Here is a 22,906-nt window from a genome sequence, read left to right on the forward strand (position 1 = left end):
TTTTGGTCTGTGGTGTCAGAAATCCAGAATTTTATTCTAACCTGCACAATGCTGATAGATGAATCATCCTTTGACAAATTTTCCTGAAGTTCATCAAACTCGTCGATTCTCACAGACACCACCTGTAGGCATATAGGAGAAGGACAGCATTTCAGGTCGAGTCTGCCTTTAGGGTGCTGTAATATGGGTTGTTTCCTCTCAGGTCTGACCCCACTCACCTCGGGATGTTTGCGTCGCAGGTGTCGGTTCATAGAAGCGCGAGTGGACACCTTTGTCCCGCAGAGGTGACACGACTGGGCCTCTACCTTTTCATGGGTCAGGTGGACGTGCTTCTGCAGCATGTACTCTGTCAGATATTTCTTATTGCATGTGGGACATGTCCACGTCTTACCCACTGCAGCAACAGAGAAGGAGAGGAGGTCAGCTCAACAGCATCACTTAGTATGAAGCCTCAAATTAAACTCTATCATATTCAATGTTGTGTGTAATGCACTCCAAACCATCTTTGCTTTGTGTTGTTGGATTTGTGATTTTTTGGGCCATATTGATGACCCTCTGGAGTGCCTTTCTGTGTGCTGTGGTGCAGCTGGAGAACCACACACCGATGCAATATGTCAGCACACTTTCAGTGGAGCAGCGGTAGAAGACGGTCAGCAGCTCCTTCTTCAGGTCCATTTTTCTGAGGATTCTCAGAAAGTGGAGACGCTGTTGGGCCTTCTTTAAGACCGCAGAAGTGTTAGAGCTCCATTGGAGGTCTGTGTCTATGTGCACACCCAGAAACTTGAATTTTAGGGCAAAATTAGGGCAAAGACAGTGTGGTGGGGCTAAACAGACAAAAAGAATTACAGCGACTGTGTTTGAACGTGTGCATGGAAAAATACAAACACACAAATTTGTGTAGAGAAAGATTTCTGACATTGCTTAAGACCTGTGTTTCTCTCTGTTGGTGGTCTCATCGTATCCTCACTATGCTGTTTCTTCCCTCCGTGTTCTAAGTAATTCCTGGTTCCTGGCTTACTTTGAGTTTTCCTATTTCTAGTTTTGAGTTGTTTTACATTTATAGCAGTAATTTCCAACAATAAAGCTGCCACTTTCAGTTACATTTACCGTGTGAGTCTTGTGTTTGTGTCCTGAACAATGAATACTGAGAACAGAAACACACAGGTACAATCTGAGGGTATGACACAACACTGACACAAAGAAACACTGGGCTTAAATACACTGAGGAAGTCATCAAGGAATTAGAGACAGAAGGGGAACACAGCTGGGAGGAATGAGACCTAAGGAGACAGGGGAGCGAAACTAGAAACACAGTTAGTGGGTCAGGTTAATTAGTAACTCTAAATTTCCCACAGGTGTGAATGTGAGTGAGAATGGTTGTCTGTTCCTACGTGTTAGCCCTGCGACAGACTGGCGACCCCCTGAAAAAGGAAAAGCAGAAGAGAACGGATGGTCATTTATTTGTATATATTAGTTGTTCCTGTCTGATAATTGTGACTTGAAAATAATTGTGTGTTTTAAGTGGTTTCTAAATATATTTCATATATTTTCTCTGTTCCACTTCACTGTAGAAATATATTAAATGTTGATTATTTGATTGTAGAACTACATTCCCATTTTTTGTTTTGTTTTTTCAATTCCTGCTGAGTTTAAAATTTGTACTGCATTTGCATTGTGTTTATTAACTAGCAGTAAATCAACCATTATTTGGCATTAGTTTATATCAGGTATAGGACTATAATTATCTATTAGAAGCTACTTTTTTGGTGCTCATCTGTCACAAGGGGTCACCACAACATGTTCGAGTTGGCAGTTTTTACACTGGATGCCTCTCCCGACCCAACCCAGAAGGTATCAGTGTCTTTTCCTCAGATCAAACCCGGGGTCTTTCACTTGTTGTTCAGATGCGTAAACCACTTTGCTATGGAGCTACTATTTAAAAATCTATTATTACTTATCATGATTTTATTTTACATGCTTCACTATGATGCACTTTTATTTTTATATACTTAAAAGTATGCAGTAAAGCAATGTTAGTATACGCGGCTGACTGTGTAAACTACTAAATGTTAGAGGGAAGGAGTGGGAACACAGTGAGTGCTTTAATTATCAATGTACATCCATTTAATTATACTTACAGAAAACACATTTGGTTAAATCTTTGTACAGCTTTGCAAACACTGATCTTTTTTTAAGCACAAAAGTCAAGACTTATTTGGGCACCATTCAATCTGAAAATGAGTTTTTCTTCATAAGAGAGACAACAGTTGATGCGTAAACATTTGACAACCATTCATGAAATTACAAAAATGAAATTACTCCGTCAACAATGCAAGACACTGTGGTGCAGGAACACCCCAGTTTATAAGACTGTGCTGAGCTTTCGCACGCCTGTTTCAGACTTGTTCCTTGTAAGAAAACGGAATAAAGTTGACCTGAACTGGCCACAGACGTGAACACAAGCAACTCAGGATGTGAACCACCCTGACTCTTGTTCACAGTAAGATTGTTCTTCATTCACTGGTGGGAAACTGATGAGAGGACGGCCTGTGTTTATGCTTTGCTCTGAGCTTTCTTCTGCAGCCGGGTCCGCGTGGGCTCAGTGTGGATTAAGGGCTCTTGGATGACGTTGGCGGGGTACTTCTTCCCAAGCAGTTCCACCTCCACCTTCTGGCCCAAAGTGCTTAAGTCCAGAGGTAGATAAGCGAATGCCAGGCTCTGCTGGCTGCTGTAGCTGTAGGCTCCAGAGGTTGTGTTGCCAACCACCTGAAGAGAAGGTCAAGGGACATCAGCGTCGTGTGAATGATCACCAAATCTCTAAGCTAAATTGGAAATTGAGTTTTGATCTTCTGTTGTCGCTAACCTTGCCATTGTACCAGACAGTCTCGTTGCCTTCGGGGTCGATATCATCTGTGTTCACAGCAATGTAGGACAGCTTCCTGTTCAGGCCCTTGGCTTTGATCTCCTGGAGAGCTGCTTTGCCGATGAAGTCAGCAGGCTGCAGGACCACAGACACAAACAGTTAAAGAGGAAATGCATGACTGAAACTGGAATATGAATGCATGCAGGAAACAACGTTACCTTGTTTAGTTTAATAAAATAATCTAGTCCTGCCTCCAGAGGGTTAGTGTCACAGTTCATCTGTAAAGATCAATGATTAAAAAATAAATAAATCATAAGCTGTACTTTATAAAGTAATATTTTCACCAATATAATTGTGTCATTTGTTGTAAATTAAAAACAGTGAAATGCAACTTCACTTTATTAAGGCGGGTCTAATAAAAGGTGTTTGGAGTGTATACCATATACAGACTAGGTGAAAAAGATAAGAGAAAAAACATCTTCTCTCTCAAAAATTCAACTCTGTAAGATTCAGATTCTTTTCCAAAGTCACACAAAGACGTCTTTCTTTCATCTCCATTGTTTTGCAGATGTTCCTCTAATCCAGGGGTTTCAATCTTATGACCCAAGGCCCCAGTGAACAGTGAAATCCAGCCCTCATGATGGCTTTGCAAAGTGTGAAAACCCTAACCCTTCCAATGCAATGCTATTCACGATTGGTCCACTGGGTGTCACACTCTCCTAATGACAGTATCAAGGCCAAAGGCTGATATTCTAATATAAACACTACAAGTTAGACTGTGAAGCATACGCTGCTGTTTATTTGAGGCCTCTTTTGAAAATATCTTTATCATAAAAGGAAGAAATTGACACAGTTTGGGGTTTGGCGAGAAAAAAATGGACCATAGATCATAGTTTTTCACTGGGCTAAAAGGGAAGCTGTGCGTTTGGTGTTTTCATCGCTGATGGAATATAATATTAAAGGACCACTATGAGACAGATCATGGAGAAAAACCACAAGATTTGTGTTTTTTGAATCAGCCTGGCTGGTGATGCAGCACCCTCCTGACTTCAAAAAAGGACAGCTGTCGTCCAAAACATTATGAAAAGTCCAAAAAATGCATCCCTCCATTTGCAGCCTGTATTTTTCTCTTGAATTTTGTCACAAGTAGTTTGTTTGTGTCGCCGTGTTGTCCTTAAAAGTGGATGAATTCATGAGTGAGGTTTTGTGAACTGTAATTTTCATCCCAGCCAAAGATTTGAATTCCCGACAGTTTGACAGCCTTCATACTGAAGAAAGCATCATGCGTGGCCTGCCTTACCACACCGAAGCCTCTTTGATTCACAGGAGAATTACAGGAGGCCGAATGGCTGCAAGGACTTGCTTTTTTGCGAGGCATATTTTATACCAGTTGAATACTTTCAAGAAACTTATTCAAAATTGTTATAAAAAGTTACAATATGACACTCAAAGTTTCCTGCTGAAGCTGATTTTGTGGAAGACGCAGCTATCAAGAGGTGACGTTTTCATTTCCTCTGTCTCCCTGTTACTGCGTAATATGCTGCTTCACATTTAAACAAGGAGTTTTTTTTTTCTTCTTCATGTATATATGTATGTACCTCAGCTCCCCACCCTCTAAAGCCCTTCTCCAGTCGGAGCGAGGCCATGGCATAGGTGCCGAAATTGTCAATGCCCTCGTCTTTTCCTGCTTCCATCATGGCCAGGTACACAGCTGCCAAGTCCTTCTGGTCAGTGTACAGCTCCCAGCCAAGCTCACCTAGACACAAAACACTTACACTTAAGAGCATGTCGATACTCAGCACTGAAAACTATGCAACTGAAAGGAAAAGACAAAAGAATGGGGGCAGTCATAAACTCTAAACTATGAGACTATGCACACTGTAAAAGATTCATAAAAATAAAAGAAAATATCCATAAACCGTGAACTGAGACCATGGAGTGTACATGTTTTATAAAAATAAAAGGAAAATTAATGAAATGAAAATTAAAGTAGTTGAAATAGTTGAAGAAAGATTTTAGTTTGAATGAGTAAATTCAAAATTTTATTTAACAGCTCACATTTTTCTTAAATAAAACATCTCAGTAACTCATAATTCTACTTTTAACCCAATAACCATCATTTTGACTTATCATAATTTTACTACTACTACTACGAATAATAATAATAATGATAATAATTATAAAAATAACAAGTCCCCGTATTGAGTTTGCATCTAAAATCTCTTAATGAATATTTCAGAATTTTGCATTAGCAAGTCATAATATTTAATTGATGTCTAAACTTTGTTCGTAATAAGTCATAGTTTGCATTTTATTTTATAAATTAGGCTAAAGTTTGAATTATTAAGTCAGAATTTTTGTTTTGGTATAAGTTTGTCTGAGTAATTCATAATATTGATTTTATATTTAATACTTGACATTGTTCTTTTTCCCCTAGATAATAATGACTTATTATTTGACTTAGTATGTCATTACTTTATTAGAATCTTGCATTTTTGTCAAAGTAAGTGAAAAATGTTCACTCGGTATCTCATAATTCTAAGTATCTCGAAATCCACGTGGAGTTTTCGTTTCTTGGGATAAATGAGCCTCCGTATTTTTTTATATTCACTAAACTGATGTTTTTGAATTTCTTTTCTTTTGTGTTTAGACACAAAAGATGAGATGTCAGGGGTTCACCTAGAGTGCCTGTAGAAAATTTCACTCTTTTCACTATTTGAAATATTCGGTCTGGACCAGTATGGAGGAAGCACTGGCCAACACTGCTGTTAGGCATGGCTAAAAATATATATTATTGTGCAAAGCTAGCTAGGGAGAGTTGCATTGCAAGACGCAATAAATGAACTGCCTTGCACTACCGGTGTAGGAGATCCTGATGGCACGGACAGGCTTGCCGGCAAGCTGGATGGACTTGCAGTGGAGAAACTTAAATCCAGCTTCACTCATATCCTCATTTGTCAGTTTCTGGAGAACTTTGCGAGAGTTTGGTCCGGCAATGCCCAGCACACCTATGTCTTCTGTCACATTTGTAATGTCAACGTCATATCCACCTTGTGCAACTTCAGTTTCTATCCACCTGTGGCAAGTGCAAATCCACAAGGCAAAGAGCCGTTAATACATTTATAGACTAGACAAATTTTATGGGCTTTGCAAATATGTGAATTACCACTAGATGTCGCTACATGGCATAAAAAAAACTTCCTTTTTTGAAACTGTGGTAGAGAGTTGATTACAGTGAAGGAATGAAAATAAATGGTTTACGATTCTGCCTCGTGATTGGAGGAGCTCGAGGGGCGTTGTGTTAACAGCTGCAGATAGGTTTTAAGTTTCTGCAGTACAAAACTGACAGCAAGCCAGCACAGCTTGAACTGGGCGCAGGACAGAGAGCAAAACAGTGTTTGCTTAACTGCTAACAGTATGAGCACTGTGCAGGTACTGAAATATTGAAATGTAGTCTAAATCAATATGTGCGTGGAGTTTTAGACATGCGGCACTGATTCAGTTCTGCTACTCTTAGTATGATGCAGTACTTCATTTAAAGAGTTTCAGAGTTATTTTTTTTGATGAGCTAATTAGTTTACTCATTTTCAATATTAAATCACATCTTGGCAACTCACTTCAGTAACTGAGATTCATGGGTATTGGTGTATTTTGACCCAAAGCAAACTGAAAGGAAAACACAAACTTGGAGAAAATCTGAAGTATCAGCCTTAAGACAGAGCTCTGTGTTTTTCTGTGCTATGCAACAAAACTCCTTATTTCTCTGAGTAAGACTGTAATAAGGAACCCAGTCTGGAAAATCTATTGAGCCCAGGTTCACTGAAACTGCATGAAGAGATAATGTTTTAAAATATTCTTTTTAATTAAATTTCTATTTTTTATTTAAAGAAACTATTCAGGACAATTATTGCTGCTAAATTATCTACGGCTGAATTTGACAGAGAGTTTAAAGTTTAAAGGGTTTGATCCATTTCACCTGAGGTCGTGCAGCTCCGAACCGGAACCTGTGACGAGCAGAAACCTTCCTGGTGCCAGCTGGGTGATGGTAACCTCAGCGTATACTTTCCCAGAGGGTGTCAGCATGTGGCTGATGTTGGTCATGCCCACCTGAAAACAGGTTATGGAGTTTGAGAAAACTGTGTGGTCAGGACCGTTTGTGCAGCAGTACAGTGCACTGGATATGTGACCAACACAATCATCACTTTATGAGCTGAACAGTTTACATTAGGTCTTCTACCTTGGGCATGGTGTTGGCAAAGAGGCGATCCAAAAGCTTGTGTGAGTCCTTCCCCTTTACTATGAACTTGCCAAAAGGTGTCAGGTCTATTACTCCAACCTTCTCCATCACCAGCTTGCACTCTCTTCCAACTGGTCCAAACCAGTTGGTGCGTTGGAAGCTGGGTCTGAGCACAACACAAAATCAGTTAACTATGTATTTTACTTACTAGTGATTTGCTTATTTTATTACTTTTTCTATTTGAAAGTGTTATACGTTTCACTGTAAAAGGGCAGTGCACTGAGTGAATATTGTTCCAATGGGAATGAAATATAAACAAGACTAGAGAAAAAAAAACACTGATAAAAGTTTTAAAGTTTTGCAGACATACAAACATCTGTGCAGGCACTGCATTCTGTAACATCAAAAAAAGCAACACTATCCATTGCTATTGCATGAAAAATGTTCAAAGCTTATGTTGGAGCAAATTCAACAATCTTTTTAAGCAGTTCTAGTTAGAATTGATACAAGCCAACACATTGCTGGCCCCAAGACTGGATAAATGCATCAAGAAGGGCATCCAATGGTAAATCATTGGCAGACCAAACCATAGTAGATGGATTGAGGCCCAGTTTAACAACAATCACATGCAGTGCTGTTGGCCAACAGGGTGCTGGTGAAAACTGCGCTACTGTTGACTGAAGATAAAAGAGAAGGAAACAGGGAAGGCATGTTTGGAGGCAGCGAAAGAGAAGGAGTGTGGCAGAGAGAATAAGTACTTTAAATGGAGGGACTATGACTGGTAAAGAGAGAGCTGACTGATATGATGGAGAAAGTGAAGACTGAGGACTATGGGGAAGGGAAGCAAGGCCAGAAGCATTGGAGGTAATTTTGAAGGAAGATTATGTGAATAGGGTTGTAAAGGTGAAGAGAGTGCAAGACAGGATCATGCGTTTGAAACTAGAAATCAAAGGGGTAATTGTTGAATGTGTTTATGCCCCAAAGGTTGGATAGTTGGAAGAGATAGAGGAATTCTGGAGTAAGTTGGATTTAGTGGTAGAGTGTTCCCACGGAGGAGAGACTGACAAAAGATTCACTGGACATGTAGGTGCCAGGAACAGAGAGCATGAGGTCCTGGGTAGGTATGGCGTCAGGAAAGAAATGTGGAAGGGTAGTGGTTGAATATGGATGGTGGTGGATTTTGCAAAAAGGATGGAAATAGCTGCGGTGAATATGTTTCAAGAAGAGGAGGGTGAAATATAAGAGCGGAGGACAGGGGCACACAGGTGGACACAGGTGGAGTTGAAGGTGCTCAGATTTTCATTGGGAGGGACCATGATCGACAGCATTAGAAATGAATATATCAGCAGGAAAGCTCAGCAAGTAGGGAAAGGTGAGATGTTCTTGACATGTGACATCTTTGACCTCCCTACTACACTCCACTGGATAAGTGTTAAAGAAAATGGATGGATGGAAGCATGGATGAAATCAGAGAAGTTGTCCAAAGCAGAACCCCACCCCCCACAGCTGATGATAACCTCATGCTGACACTAGAGAACAAAGCCTGAGCAAAACAAACTCATACCACTACCAATATTCTGTCTTTTAACGGAGTATTCCAATATACAGGCTGATATTTTTTCCATAACATTTCTCATGTGTAGTTATCCAGTACTCATTTACACTCAATTCAGATAAAGAGATAATGTTTTAAAAGACTCCCATGTTATAGCTGATCTGACTGCTCGGATCAACTGGCTGATCGGTCAGGCTCTACATGAGATATCATGAGATTACCCAGAGTGCCTAAAAAAAAAATAAAAAATGTGTGTCCAACTATTTGAGATATTCGGTCTGGCTAAAAATATACATTTTATTGTGCAAAACTGGCTAGCGGAAAGTTGCATTGCAAGACACAATAAAGGTTTTGCAAGATTATAACCGCAGCTTTTAGCTTCCATACAAACTAAAATAACTATGTCTCAGAAAGAGCCAAATATGCAACTGCCAAGAAGGCCAACTGGATATGTTTGAGGTTTGGACAACCCAAAGGCTCATCGACATGTGGGTTTGTAAAAGAGACTTGTGCATCTGCTGCATGTGTTCTTGAACAGTAGCAGCTGTTTAGTTTCAGTGGGGAATTTAAATGGTCCTCTTGTGCTAATATCGTCAGAAAGCCTGTTAGATGATCTCGGGCGAACTTGTACCTGTACTACCTGAAAGAGCTTGAAGGGTGGTGGATGTGGTGTTGTAATGCACAGTGGATTCAAGTGGAAAAAAATTAGCATTCAGATTTTCCATATCAAAAAGACACTGTTAGAAATTTACAGAGAAACCTTACTTGTATCCAATGTCATCTCCAGGTTTGTAGAACCAGTGAGGTTGCTCCCAGCCAGCATGAAAGCCCATAGATCCTTTGTCTTTCAGCAGCTCATAAACACCGCTAGTTCGGCAGGTTGGTCGGCCAGCAAAACGCTCCTCCTTGGGGTAACCAACTGCAGTGACCAACAGCATGAGGAGGACACAGCAGGCTTTTAGTAACAATATAATAGAAGGCTCTGTTCCACAAATGCTGTGCAGCTGTCCCATGTTCTTCTTACCCACATTGTTGAAGCCATAGGATTCTCGAGCTTTGGCACATATGAAGGGTACATCAGTCCACTTGCCATAGCGGTTGGGGTCACATTCGATCAGGTCGTATGGAGGTTCTCCGTTCGTGATCCATTCACTCAGGAACTTGCCTATGCCACCAGCATGAATAATACCATACCTAAACAAATATTAAATCAGAGCTTTAGGTACTATCGATTGGCTTTGATGGATTTTAAGAAAAAAAATAAAGCTTTTCAAAGAAAATCAAAGTCTTCTAGAGGTTTAAGTCACACTGCATCTAAAAATATGCACATCACATTTGTAAGTTACATATAGTTGGGATGCAACTCCAACTGCATGTTGTAATGCTAGCCAAATCAATGACTCATACTACATCAGCTATTTTTTCTGTCTTTCACCTCTTAGCAGTATTTTAGATAGATACGGTTCAGCAACACCTGACTAAACACACACCCAAAGCCAATCGCTGTCCAGTAGTTGCGAACTCCACAGTGTGGTCCAACCATAGGCAGGAGGTCAGGAGTGTATGTGATTGGTCCAGAAACAATGTTAATGATGTCAGCTTTCTTTAGTACAGGGACCATCTCCATGGCCTTTTCCACATGCTCCATTATCCTGTCCAAGTCAGACTCAAACAGCTCCTTTCCAAAACCTGCAGGCAGATAGAAACAGTCATGCACAGGAAGATGAAAACTTTGTAGAAATATTTAGATTGGAAAATCTGATGTGGCAGACAGACCTGGTGGTACTCCATCTCTCACCCAGGAGTCCTGTAAAACCATCTTTTCCATCTTCTCATAGGGGCCAAACAGCAGGCCATCTCTTTCCTGACGCAGGTAATAAGACCCCTCCAGGTCCCTGATGACCGCCAGCTCCTCCTTCAGAGCCTTCACCTCCGGTATCGTTGCTGTCACAATGTACTGGTGATGCACTGGAATAGTAGGGTGTTCAAACCCAATCATCTTGCCAACCTCCCGGGCCCAGAAACCTGAAAACAAATTAGATGCAGTCAGTTCAGCTGAAGAGGTGAAGTCAGCCAACAGATAGAGTTGGCTCGCTCTCAATCTCTAAATGCATCTTTGACAAATATTTGTTCAGAATTGTCGTCTCATGAAAACATAAATGTCAGTCAGTTAAAGGTGAAGGCTCAAGATTTCTAGCTTATCTTTGCATAAAGGGGAATCATGATGCTAGCAAACAACAGCCATTTCCAAAATGTAGCTTCTCATAAAAATTTACAGAAGCAGAGTGGTAACAATCATCTTACTCACAGCATGAAACTGGGCTTCCTATTTAAAGAAACATTTTTTAAAGGATGTTTTTCTTTTATTGTTCGATTCTTTATAAAACTACCAAACAGATTACAGAATGTTTAAAAGGTCTGTTGTCTCTGTGTTTTTAAATTGAAACAGCAATTTATTATCATTATCATGGCATGATCAGATTGTGGAAGAAATGTGATTTAAGTGACTTTGAATGGGGCATGGTTGTTACTGCCAGATGGGCTGGTCTGAGTATCTTATCTGGGATTTTCCAACACAACCATCTTTAGGGTTTACAGACAATAATCCAGAAAAAGAATATCTAGTGAGCAACAGTTCTTTGGGTGAAAATGTTCATGCGAAGGATGAAAGAAAAATGGCCAGAGTGCTTCAAGCTGATAAGAAGGTAACAGCAAGTCAAATAACGATTTGTTACAACCAAGATATGCAGAAGAGCATCCCTGAATGCTCATTGTGTCTAAACTTGAAGCACATGAGCTACAGCAGCAGGGGGAGTCTGGCTGCCACTCCTGTCAGCCAAGACCAGGAAACTACAATCAAAACTGGACAATAGAAGTGCTGCAACATTTGGAGGGTAAGATCCAAATTTTGCATAAACAACATGAAAACAAGGATGTATCCTGCTTTATATCAAACAATGGTTGATGCTAGCGGTGGTGTAATGGTTCCTGGAATATTTCCTTGGCACACATTTGGCACTTTGACACCAAATAAGCATTGTTTTAATGGCAGTCTACCTGAGTATTGCCGCTGATCACGTCTATCCCGTCATGATCACATTTGTACCCATCTTCTGATGGCTGCTTTCAGCAGGATAACACACCAGGTCACAAGGTTGAAAGTCCATCTCTAACTGGTTTCTTGAACATGACAATGATTTCATTGTACTCCACAGTCACCACATCTCAATCTAGTAGAACATTGGGATGTGGTAGAATGGGAAATTCATATAAAGGATGTGCAGCTGACAAATCTACACCAACTACTTTCAACTCCCGCCACAGATTTTCTATGGGGTTGAGGTCTGGAGACTGGCTAGGCCACTCCAGGACTTTCAAATGCTTCTTACGGAGCCACTCCTTTGTTGCCCGGGCGGTGTGTTTTGGATCATTGTCATGTTGGAAGACCCAGCCTCGTTTCATCTTCAAAGTTCTCACTGATGGAAGGAGGTTTTGGCTCAAAATCTCACCATACATGGCCCCATTCATTCTGTCCTTAACACGGATCAGTCGTCCTGTCCCCTTGGCAGAAAAACAGCCCCATAGCATGATGTTTCCACCCCCATGCTTCACAGTAGGTATGGTGTTCTTGGGATGCAACTCAGTATTCTTCTTCCTCCAAACACGACGAGTTGAGTTTATACCAAAAAGTTCTACTTTGGTTTCATCTGACCACATGACATTCTCCCAATCCTCTGCTGTATCATCCATGTGCTCTCTGGCAAACTTCAGACGGGCCTGGACATGCACTGGCTTCAGCAGCGGAACACGTCTGGCACTGCGGGATTTGATTCCCTGCCGTTGTAGTGTGTTACTGATGGTGACCTTTGTTACTTTGGTCCCAGCTCTCTGCAGGTCATTCACCAGGTCCCCCCGTGTGGTTCTGGGATCTTTGCTCACCGTTCTCATGATCATTTTGACCCCACGGGATGAGATCTTGCGTGGAGCCCCAGATCGAGGGAGATTATCAGTGGTCTTGTATGTCTTCCATTTTCTGATGATTGCTCCCACAGTTGATTTTTTCACACCAAGCTGCTTGCCTATTGTAGATTCACTCTTCCCAGTCTGGTGCAGGTCTACAATACTTTTCCTGGTGTCCTTCCAAAGCTCTTTGGTCTTGGCCATGGCGGAGTTTGGAGTCTGACTGTTTGAGGCTGTGGACAGGTGTCTTTTATACAGATGATGAGTTCAAACAGGTGCCATTCATACAGGTAACGAGTGGGGGACAGAAAAGCTTCTTACAGGAGACGTTACAGGTCTGTGAGAGCCAGAGATTTTCCTTGTTTGAGGTGACCAAATACTTATTTTCCACCCTAGTTTACGAATAAATTCTTTACAAATCCTACCATGTGGATTCATGGATTTTTTTTTCACATTCTGTCTCTCACAGTTGAAGTGTACCTCTGGTGCAAATTACTGACCTCTGTCATCATTTTAAGTGGGGGAACTTGCACAATCGGTGGCTGACTAAATACTTTTTTGCCCCACTGTATGTGATGCTATAATGTGAGTACTGACCTCTGAGGTCAGTTTTTGAAAATATGCCACCAGCAGGTGCTCCAATCCAATACTGGCAAGGTGTGCTAGTACTGGTGCAAGCTGGATTTCTAATAACACTGACTGCTGGAGTATTTCATCACTTGCAAGGAGGGTTAAGGGATTAGATTTCATAAAAATGTCACATCACAGGGGCAAACACACAGGTGTACACATAGATATATGCAAGACAGACACACATAAGACCCGAAAATGAAGGCAAGAATAAATAGGACAGCACAGATTAAATAGATTCAATATAAACCACGAGGAACTAGTTTAAGAGCCCTATCGCTAATCTAATGTATAAGCATTACAGCATTAGAAGCAAAAAAGAAAATACAAGTCACAACTATAAAAATCACATGTTATGAGATGACACCAGACATGAATCAGAAGTTACCCTCAGGGTTCAAAGCTCTACATTATTCACCAGAGCAGTTTTTTCACATAGAGGGCACTTCAGTGTGTAGAAGGAATACTAAGCTTAATTTACAACATCACAACATTTTGGTTAAGTTGCTTACTTGAATGTGTTCACTTAGAGTTTCCCCAACTCTTTCTCTTAAAAAAATAAATTTGCATACACCTGAAGTACAGCATAACCCGTTTTATAAATTAATAGCCACAAAACAAATATGATGGGACACGTGAAAGCAACACAGATGTGTACTAATGCCTTTGCTGGGGCCCAGAGTGTAAAGCCAGAGAAAAACCTGTTGATCCCTGCTATCTTTAGCCAAGTGTTGCAACATACTCTTGTCAGCAACTCTTCACAAGAATTTGTATTCAATCTATGTACTCGTATGTAAGTCTGCAGCATAATAACATTGCAGATTCTATTTACAGTTGGTTACAGGTTGGAGCTTCATATACACAACACTTTAAGAGTTACTGAGTTACCTAGTAAACATTGGTTAATGGAGTAAAGTTTGTTTCTCTGAGAATTATAATAGTCAGACCAATTTACTGTAAAATCAGAGGCTAAACAGCTGTTTGCCACATGCTCAGAATATGTCTAGTTCAGTGGGTGCTGCTAGTCAACTGTGGTATGAGTAAAACAACTTTGAAGAGACTCAGTTTATTATCAGCTACTGGAGGGAGAGCGATTCAAGTTAGCAAGAAGTAATACTTAAACGATTCAAAACAAAAAATGGTTAACCCAGTTTATATGTTACAATGTGAGGCACTGAATGGTCAGAAGAGATATCCAGAAGTGATGGACTGTAGTTTATATAATTAGCTAAATGTAAAGGATAACATAATGCAAAACTGCCAAATCACACTTACTGCTTCCACAGGAATTCAGAGGGCAGGTAGCAGCAGGTGCTGCTAAAAATGCACTTCATTTATGGATCATTAGAAAGTGTGAACACCTGTATATAGTTTTGGCATTTTGCTGGTCTGGAAGATTCAGGGCTGTGTCAACACAAAGCCACAATTGCTGCAAAGTCAGATTGTACATTTTGGGGTGGCTGTGGCTCGGGAAGCAGAGCAGGTCCCTTACTAATTAGAAGTTTGGTGGTTTGATGCCCCTCTGTTCCAGTCCGCATGCAAAATATACTTGGTTAAGATACTAAGGTGCTCTCCGACGTATCCATCGCAGTATGAGTGTGTATGAATTTTAGATAGAAAGTACTTACATAAGAAAAGCACAGAAAAAGTGCTTGTGTGAATGATTGATTAAGGCGAGCTAAACAGAAGTGCTCTGAGTGCTCAGAGTAGATATAAGAACCAGCCCATTTACAATGTTCGCATAGACTGCAAAAGAACCCCCCCAGCAAAAGCTACATTTCAGACTGTACAGGGCTTGGTTAGTATGCTAAATTTTAAAATTAATGACAGTACAGTACAAAAAAAAAACAAAAAAAACCCCCACTGAGCAGGTATCACTTGTTTGGAAGGGTTGCCAGAAGAAAGCCTCTTCTCTTCTCATATGAACAAACCACAAGACCTCTGCAACAATGTCCTTTGGACAGACAAAGTGTAGTCACAGCATAAACACCTCATAACAACTGTGGAGGTGGAGGGGTGATAATAATCTGGGCTTGTTTTGCAGCCAAAGGACATGGGCACCTTGCAGTCCCTGAGTCGACCATGAATTCCTCTGCATATTGCAGTTTCTACAGTCAAACATGAGGCAATCTGTTCAACAGCTAGTGCTTGGCTGAAATTTATGTCATACAACAAGACAGTGATCCCAAGCACATAAGAAAATCTGCAACTGAATGACCGAAAAAGAAAATAATCAAGTTGCTGCAATGGCCCAATCAAAGTCAAGACTCCTGACTGAAAGGCTGTGGGCGGGGCCTTAAGTGAGTGGTGCAAAAACAAACGCTCATAGACCTCAATGAACTAAAGCAAGGTTTTAACTTTGCTAGTTTGGCCATACATTTACACTATTTCATCATGTGATCTGCTATAATAAGGATGGATAAGGAAATGAAAGGGTGAGCTACAAGTTACTGATCTAATGCTAATGAATAGTTTTTAAGACTAACGATTAAGTAAGAGCTAAAAATGATAACTAGTGAAGTATTAGAAACAGTTTTTATTAATAACAGATCGAAAGTTATGCAATGGTGAAGAAGATGAATACATGCAAAAATCACTGAAACAACAAATGAAATTCCAAGTAAATAGAACCAAACCAGCCTGTACACACATATTTTACATGATGAACAGACTCTAGTACTACAGACAGAAACATTGAGAAAACACTGAAGATAATCAAACGATCGCCTCGTATATTAGGTTCACATGGCAACCATGAGCTTTGGCTTCAACTGAGCCCTCTTTGGTAAGGAGGATGCTTTGATAGGAAGAGGACTTACAGGCTGTACTGCAGATCACACTTTCAACTGTGAGATGTTTTCAACAAAGAGATGTTTGCTGTAGAAGCATAGAGTTTGAGAATGTAAAGGAGTTTTTTGCCACGCTATGTGAGACTGCCCATGAAGCAGAAGAAACTCAAGAACCACAAAAAATTATATTAATCGAATAAATTTAAACTTATTTTGTAAAACTTTGCCTTTTGTTAAAGCTAAACCACAAACCCAAGGTCCCTGCATGCAAGAAGGAGCAGCTGCACAGCAGTAGTGAAAGGCTTAGAACTGCATGTCAGGAGGAGGAGGATTACATGTGCTGCTGCTTCAAGATTGGATGAAATCTGACCTGTTGCCCTAAGTCGATTGGCTGTTACAGTGATGGCGAAATGCCAGCAAGGCCTCAACATAACTGGATTCAACCAGAGTAAAGAAAATATGAAAGGAAGAAAATGTGAATGAAGTAGTAAATATGCTCTGCTGCTAAACATTTGCTATTTTCAGCTTCTTTACACCTTTGTGTGTGCTCCAAAACACATGAACAGACATAGTTTTGTTTCTAGTTTGTTATTTTTAAACTGTGCACATCTTTCAAATTCTTGTATTTATTTTTTGGCGGTGGTTGTTTGACTACAGTCGCTATTTCATTTGCCATTTGTTTCTAAGTTTGTGCATTACATTAAAAAAAGGGTGACTAATGAAATGCATGACTCCACAGGGGAGCACAGACAGGAGAAAGAGAGTGAAGCACATTCTTGAACTTCTGCCAGAAAAACAGGCAACAGCAGCAAAGAGCAGCGGCCAACAAAATCCCCCAAGAACTGGTATGACCCGGTTCAGACCAAAAACTCTGTTTTCTAAACTTTTCAGCCAGTGGTCTGGGTGGGCAAAGGTCTCCTACCAGAGTATCTATAGATAGATAAGGTGTTTTGCTGTGGTCTGAAATCCGATATCTATCCTTTTCCCACAAAAAAAGAAACAAATAAAACAAAAACTATTCTTCTTTTACCAACATACACACGAAGAAACTTGAGACAAAGAAGAAAAATCTGGACTTGAACATATTCACATGTGAGTTGCAGACTGCACTTATTCCCTTGTACTTTTCCTTACATTTTCTGCATGGATATAGTGTTTACCATCTAAAATATCAGGATCACCGCTCCTATTATCCTTTGAATAAATGCGTATAGAGATTATGAATATTCACCTGCTGTGTTGACAATGCGGTTTGCCCGAATTGTTCCATGAGAGGTCTGCACGTCCCACTTGCCATCAGACGTTGGCTTGAGGCTCGTCACGGGGGCATTATTATAAATCTGGGCACCATACATACGAGCTCCAGCAGCCAGAGCCATAGTCAGAGAGTAAGGGTCGATGTGGCCATCTCCTGGGGTGTAAAGACCTGCCAACACCTAAGATTAAACAGAAACCTTCACACAACAAATTCAAAATGGTGATTCAATAATAATAATAATAAACTTAATAATTAGCTGATCAAGCAGCTCCATGAAGATATATTGCTAACAATGAAATATATCAACTCTATCGACTCAACTATCGACTCTAAGCACTTAAGCAGACGCAGGTCAACAACATATCAACAGATGTCTCATTCTTTGGGTCATTTAACTTAAGAGGTTTGTAGGTTTTACCTTTCTAAGCTGATGTCATACCAAAAACCTAATATTAGATCAACTAATTATTCCCTTATCATAACTGTGTTTGGTAAATTTCAGGAGCGCTGGATCAGGTCAACTTTAAAGCCCAACTTTACAACACTCGTCGAGATGTTTAGCTTTGGATCTAATGCTAAACTGTGAACTTTGGACAGAGCCAAGAGCACAAAACCAGGAACATACAATGACATGTTTCAGCAATAAAATAATAATAAAAACATTTCTAAATTTATTTTAAACTTTAATAGCTCATCCATTTTTCAGCAAGATTTCTACTCGTGTTTAAAGCTCAGATAAAGTAATAATTTTTACATATTTCTTGATTTGGATCACTCCCAACCGGTCATGACAGATGGCTGGCCTTCCCCAAGCCAGAGGTTGCTTCCTGTTAAAAGGGAGTTTTTCCTTCCCACTGTCACCAGGTGTTTGCTCACATGGGGTTCATCTTACTGTAGGGGTTTTCTCTCTATTGTAGAGTCTACAAACCTAATTTAATCATTAAATATAGATATAGATATACAGATATAGATCAGGGATACATTTATACTGACATGATTATCTGAAATGTCTGAACTAGATGGAACTAGTTTGTTTACAAAACCATGCTACAAATAAAAGATGCAGAGAGTCATTTAGAAATGTCACATAGTTTGTGCCATTTGAGAGTCTAGCACTCCAGTGTTACAATACTCTCAGCACTTTTTAAAGTATGTACCAGAGCAGCATTACAACTAAGCAGATGCATGCATGGTCTTAAGTGGGGGAATGTTTATGGCAAGTATCTAACCAGTTCTTGAAATACATTGCTTGAAATCTGTTAAACAATGAGCTCATCACTTTATCTTGTATTTTCAATATAACAGCTGATAGAGGGTTATGAGAACCTTTTACTGTCTAAAAGCTGGTATTGGAATTGCCTGCAAAAATCCAGTATTGGTCGGAGTCTAAGTTAAACATCTCCTTGCTGTAGTTTCATAATGGAAAAGGAAGCACTCCAAGAACGCAAATGTCCGCCAAGGCAGTTCACTGTCTGGGCAGTGTTTCCTTTTAAGGGAATAGCATTATATTTTATTTATATTTATTTTGTTTTCTTTAATCTTTTTTAACGTGCTTTCAGAGGTTTGTAGCACACTAAAAACCATGACCAATGTTTACTTTAATTACACAAACAGGAGAAGGTAATGGATAATAGGTATTGATTTGTAATCAACAGGGAATGAATATTATTACTTATACAATATAGAGCTTATTGTATAATATCATTATTATTTATAATTTTATGAAAGTTTGACCATATTTGATGTTGAAGAAGAAGTCAGAAGTCCAAAAGTAATGTGATATTTAGAATGCCCATATATCATTCTCTATATGCTGTCAATACAAACAACTGCAGTAAGGAAAAAGGGTTTTAAATAGCTCTGCACAGCATCTCTCTGACTTTCAGATTAATCTACTGACTTTTATAAAAGGTCAGAGGTCAAATGTGACGTGATACTTAAAATCTTTATACAGTACTTTCTATATGTTGACAATACACAGCACACTTGTAAGACTCATCTAAGTTAAACGGTTATTTCTTGACCAATAGGTTATTACGCTGACCTTAATGACCTTGGTGGATGTAAGAAAAATTTTAAGGCACTTACTCTCCACCCCTATAAAGTTTTATCAAAATTAATCTAAAACTTTTCGAGCTGTTGCGCTTATAGACAGTAAGCATGGCAAGCACGTGTGCAAAAAACATATCCTCCATAGCAGAGGTAATAATTAGTGAACAGTTAGCAGAGTGATATTTATCTTCTCTAACTCTTGTCAAGAAGTCAAGTATTTGGCTTTAAAAGTTTTGGGTAATTGAATACCAAAAAACCACATCTGTCAAGGTTCAGATAAACACTGTGCTTCTTCACAGTTTCTGTTTCAAGACAATAAAAAGATTGAGCAGGAACAAGTTTGAGAACAATCGAATTTATGACTTCTTGCTATCAGAAGTCATTAATGTGACTAATCCACAAAGGCATACAGACCTTATCCATATTAAGCAGAGGGAAGAGTTCTTGGATTTTTTCTGGTCCGATGAGGTACTGTTCTGTCACATGCCAGTGTGTGCGGGTCATCTGGTACTTCATTTCATCCACTCGAATCGGCGTTGAAGCAATACGAATGCTGCCAGGCTGGTGCAAGCCCACTGCCTGCAGAGAAAGTCAATATAAAAGATATACAAATATACAAATACAGTTATGCTTGTAAAAGCTAAGGAAAGTACCTCACCTGTCCAGTTTCAGCCTCCAGGGTCTCATATAATTTTATGCTGTCATGATGGATTTTCTTGAGGTTGATCCCTGGATGGTAGTATGTTGTCAAGCCAGCCTAAAATACAAACACACCATTAAGATAATTGGAAAATACACCCAGCAAGATACTGCTTTCACATATTCCAACTTAAAGCTGCAAGAACTGCTTTTTGGCCACTTGGGGGCAGCAAAAAAAAAAAAAAATCAATGAGCCAAAACACTAAAATATTCCTTAAAGCTGTGGGAGCTCTAAGGAGCATTATAGCAATATACATAATCTGAACCGCTAATATCGCTCTTCATTAAACATTAAAAAAAGAAATCACAACTTCTGCCAGCAATGTTGTGGGGATGGAGCTGGACTCTCTTGGGGTGGTGATGGAAAAGCGAATGTTATCCAGGATAAAGTCAGTGTTGGATAATTTCTCCCACCCACTCCATGACGTGCTGGCTAGCCACAGGCGCACGTTCAGTGAGAGACTGAACCACTGAACGACACAGGAAATCATTCCTGCCTGTGGCCATCTCCCTGTACAACTCATCCACCTAATACACAGTATAGTGCTATAGCTACACCCTTTTTATATATTGTGCTATTTCTTACTTCTTGTATTGTCCATTTTTGTTATCGTTTGTACTGGAGCACTGTAACCAACATAATTTCCCCTAGGGATCAATAAAGTATTCAGATTCTGATTCGAATTACATATATTGGTTGGCAATTATAAGTCTGCAGCTACCCTAATTCCTCACCCAGTGTCCACTGGGTCCCTGCCCATCCAATGAGGCAAGTAAGTGACGAGCAAGTTTCCCCTCTGACATGTGAAATGTCTATTAATAGTATAGGAGTGTTGCGTTTTTGTAAATGAATAACATGGAGTGTAAGGAGCAAGAGGATCAGGACCACAAGTACCTTGAAAACTTAACAGTTGCTCTCACTGGAAAGGGAGTAACAACTGGATGACAGCCACTTGCCAGTACTCGATCTAAACACTTTCACTGTCAAGGAAGAGCCAGACTTCAGTTTTCTAGCAGTATTAACCTCCTAGGACCCTGCGTCCACATATGTGGACATCACATTTTGGGTTATTTAGACCAAAATACTAAATTTTGCTCTACATGGGCCTGATATCCTCTTACGAGGACACTATACTGCTACTGTTCTATCAAAATTTTAAACAAATATCCTCATATGTGGCTCTGATTTTTCTTAAAAACAAAAATAAGGTAAAAAAAAATCTGGTAATTCTTTGTTTTTACATTCATCGGGCCTCAATCAGCCCAAATATCAAAGAGAAATTAAAAATGCATGCTGTGAAAGAGTTCAGGTCTTAGGAGGTTAAAGGCTCAGTACCTTCAAATTATTCTGGAGACATGTTATGCTTATCATTACACCACATCACTGACCCAAGACCCAAAATTGAGTCATTTTATTATATTTTTCTTAAGTATTAAGCTAAGAAAGCTCATTCAGAGAATATAAAAATAAAGGCAATTTGAAAAAAATAATAATAATTGTTTCTCATTTTCCAAGCACAAATGCCATATATACCCTCTTTCCAGTCTCTTAATTTTGAGCATTTGCTTATTCTTCTCTGTTATGCAAAACTCCAACTGTCAGATTACAATTCAACTGAAGGAAAGAAGCCAAATGTAAAGATTTCTTTCAATAACTGATGTAAAATTCAAGTTTAATGGGAGCAGTGGTTTATTGACTTTGGGCTGTGGTCCTTTCAACGTTAATGAAGGTAATAATGGTCGCCAACCAACATGAAATTGAAATGTGTGACCCTGGCCTTTCTCTGGCTTCACATTCAGGACCCTGCGGACCCCTGTAGGGTCTTTGGTCTCAGCACTTTTGTAAACTTACAGCATGCCAGGTAGATCCAGCTGTCAGCTCAGTCTTCTCAAGCAGAACCACATCCTTCATCCCAGCTTTGGCCAGGTGATAGGCCAAGCTGACGCCCACACACCCTCCACCAATGATGACAGTCTCTGCAGTGTCCTTCCACCGCTTTCCCAGAACTGAAGATGCATCACTGCCAGGACAGGAAGAAATTTAACTGCAGGTAAAATAGCTACAGCGCCATGCAACATGCACAAGTTACAAAAGTAGCTTGATAATGATGTACTGAGGTCAGCAAGTTGAGACTTTAAGGTCAGATAAGACTAAAGTGTGTTAAGTCCAACAGTTTTGTGTGAAGCTTGCATATCACGTTAAGTTTTGCTGCACAAATCGATCACTTTCATGGCATTTTTAAAGCCTCATTTGTGATCGTTACCCTGACCAAAACTGGCTGCATGAGACGAATCCTTAAAAATGAATCAAACTAAACTGTCTCACCTCTCCTCTTGTTTTCTTGAGGTGCAGCTGATGGTTCTCAGAGGCTGCCCAGCGACGCCTCGACACGAGGCTAAATCTCTGCGCAACTGAACTCTGATGAGGTTTAGTATCCAAGCCATGACTGAGAAACAGTACTGATGTTTAAAAAAACTACCAATGCACCACGAAGCATGACCAGCCCCCCTCTCTCGGAGTCCCTGTACTGTCGAGTGCAGTTACAAATATCCCACTTTTGCACTGACAGCCGCTTTGGCACGCCCACAGTTCGCGAACCAAGTCAGGACGAAGGTTTAACGCAGTTAACGCTTTGTGTGCTGAGACTTCAAATGTAGGTCAGTTAGGCTGGTTTAAAAAAAAGAAAGAAAGAAAGAAAGAAGAAAAACTTTGTTGAGGGTTAAACTAATGTGCTGTCAGAGAAAACCCTCATTAACATTCTGTAAGAGTCTGTATTTGTTTTTGCAGTAACTGGTTTCTGAACACACACTGAGTTTTTTTTGTAGGTGTTAAAACCGTTGCAGGACTGTTTTTATATCTATA

At 39.9% G+C, this 22,906-nt stretch overlaps 1 protein-coding gene across 1 annotated transcript; it reads right to left on the reverse strand.

Annotated features, from left to right (window-relative positions):
• Positions 1–2,180: 2,180 nt before the first annotated feature.
• dmgdh (dimethylglycine dehydrogenase) lies at positions 2,181–22,551 on the reverse strand. The gene is made up of 16 exons (XM_080875294.1): positions 22,370–22,551; positions 21,896–22,064; positions 20,003–20,101; positions 19,759–19,923; positions 17,266–17,470; positions 10,432–10,680; positions 10,146–10,344; positions 9,680–9,849; positions 9,421–9,574; positions 7,101–7,266; positions 6,840–6,970; positions 5,722–5,939; positions 4,462–4,619; positions 3,082–3,141; positions 2,864–2,998; positions 2,181–2,766 (listed from the first exon to the last, which is right to left on the reverse strand). The coding sequence occupies exons 1-16, from the start codon at positions 22,486–22,488 to the stop codon at positions 2,554–2,556; spliced, it is 2,610 nt and encodes an 869-aa protein (XP_080731420.1). The 5' UTR covers positions 22,489–22,551; the 3' UTR covers positions 2,181–2,553.
• Between the last annotated feature and the right edge of the window lie 355 nt (positions 22,552–22,906).

The sequence above is a fragment of the Rhamphochromis sp. 'chilingali' genome (genome assembly GCF_963969265.1).
Source record: "Rhamphochromis sp. 'chilingali' genome assembly, chromosome: 2".
Lineage (NCBI taxonomy): Eukaryota > Metazoa > Chordata > Actinopteri > Cichliformes > Cichlidae > Rhamphochromis > Rhamphochromis sp. 'chilingali'.

What these genes read in the sequence shown, in the direction of transcription:
- dmgdh (XM_080875294.1), bottom strand. Translation starts at nt 22,488, where the DNA reads ATGGCTTGGATACTAAACCTCATCAGAGTTCAGTTGCGCAGAGATTTA. An exon ending in CTCTGCTTAATATGGATAAG is followed by an intron (nt 17,471 to 19,758) that starts GTCTGTATGCCT and finishes GTTTAATCTTAG; the next exon opens with GTGTTGGCAGGTCTTTACAC. An exon ending in TGGACAGCGATTGGCTTTGG is followed by an intron (nt 9,850 to 10,145) that starts GTGTGTGTTTAG and finishes ATATTTGTTTAG; the next exon opens with GTATGGTATTATTCATGCTG.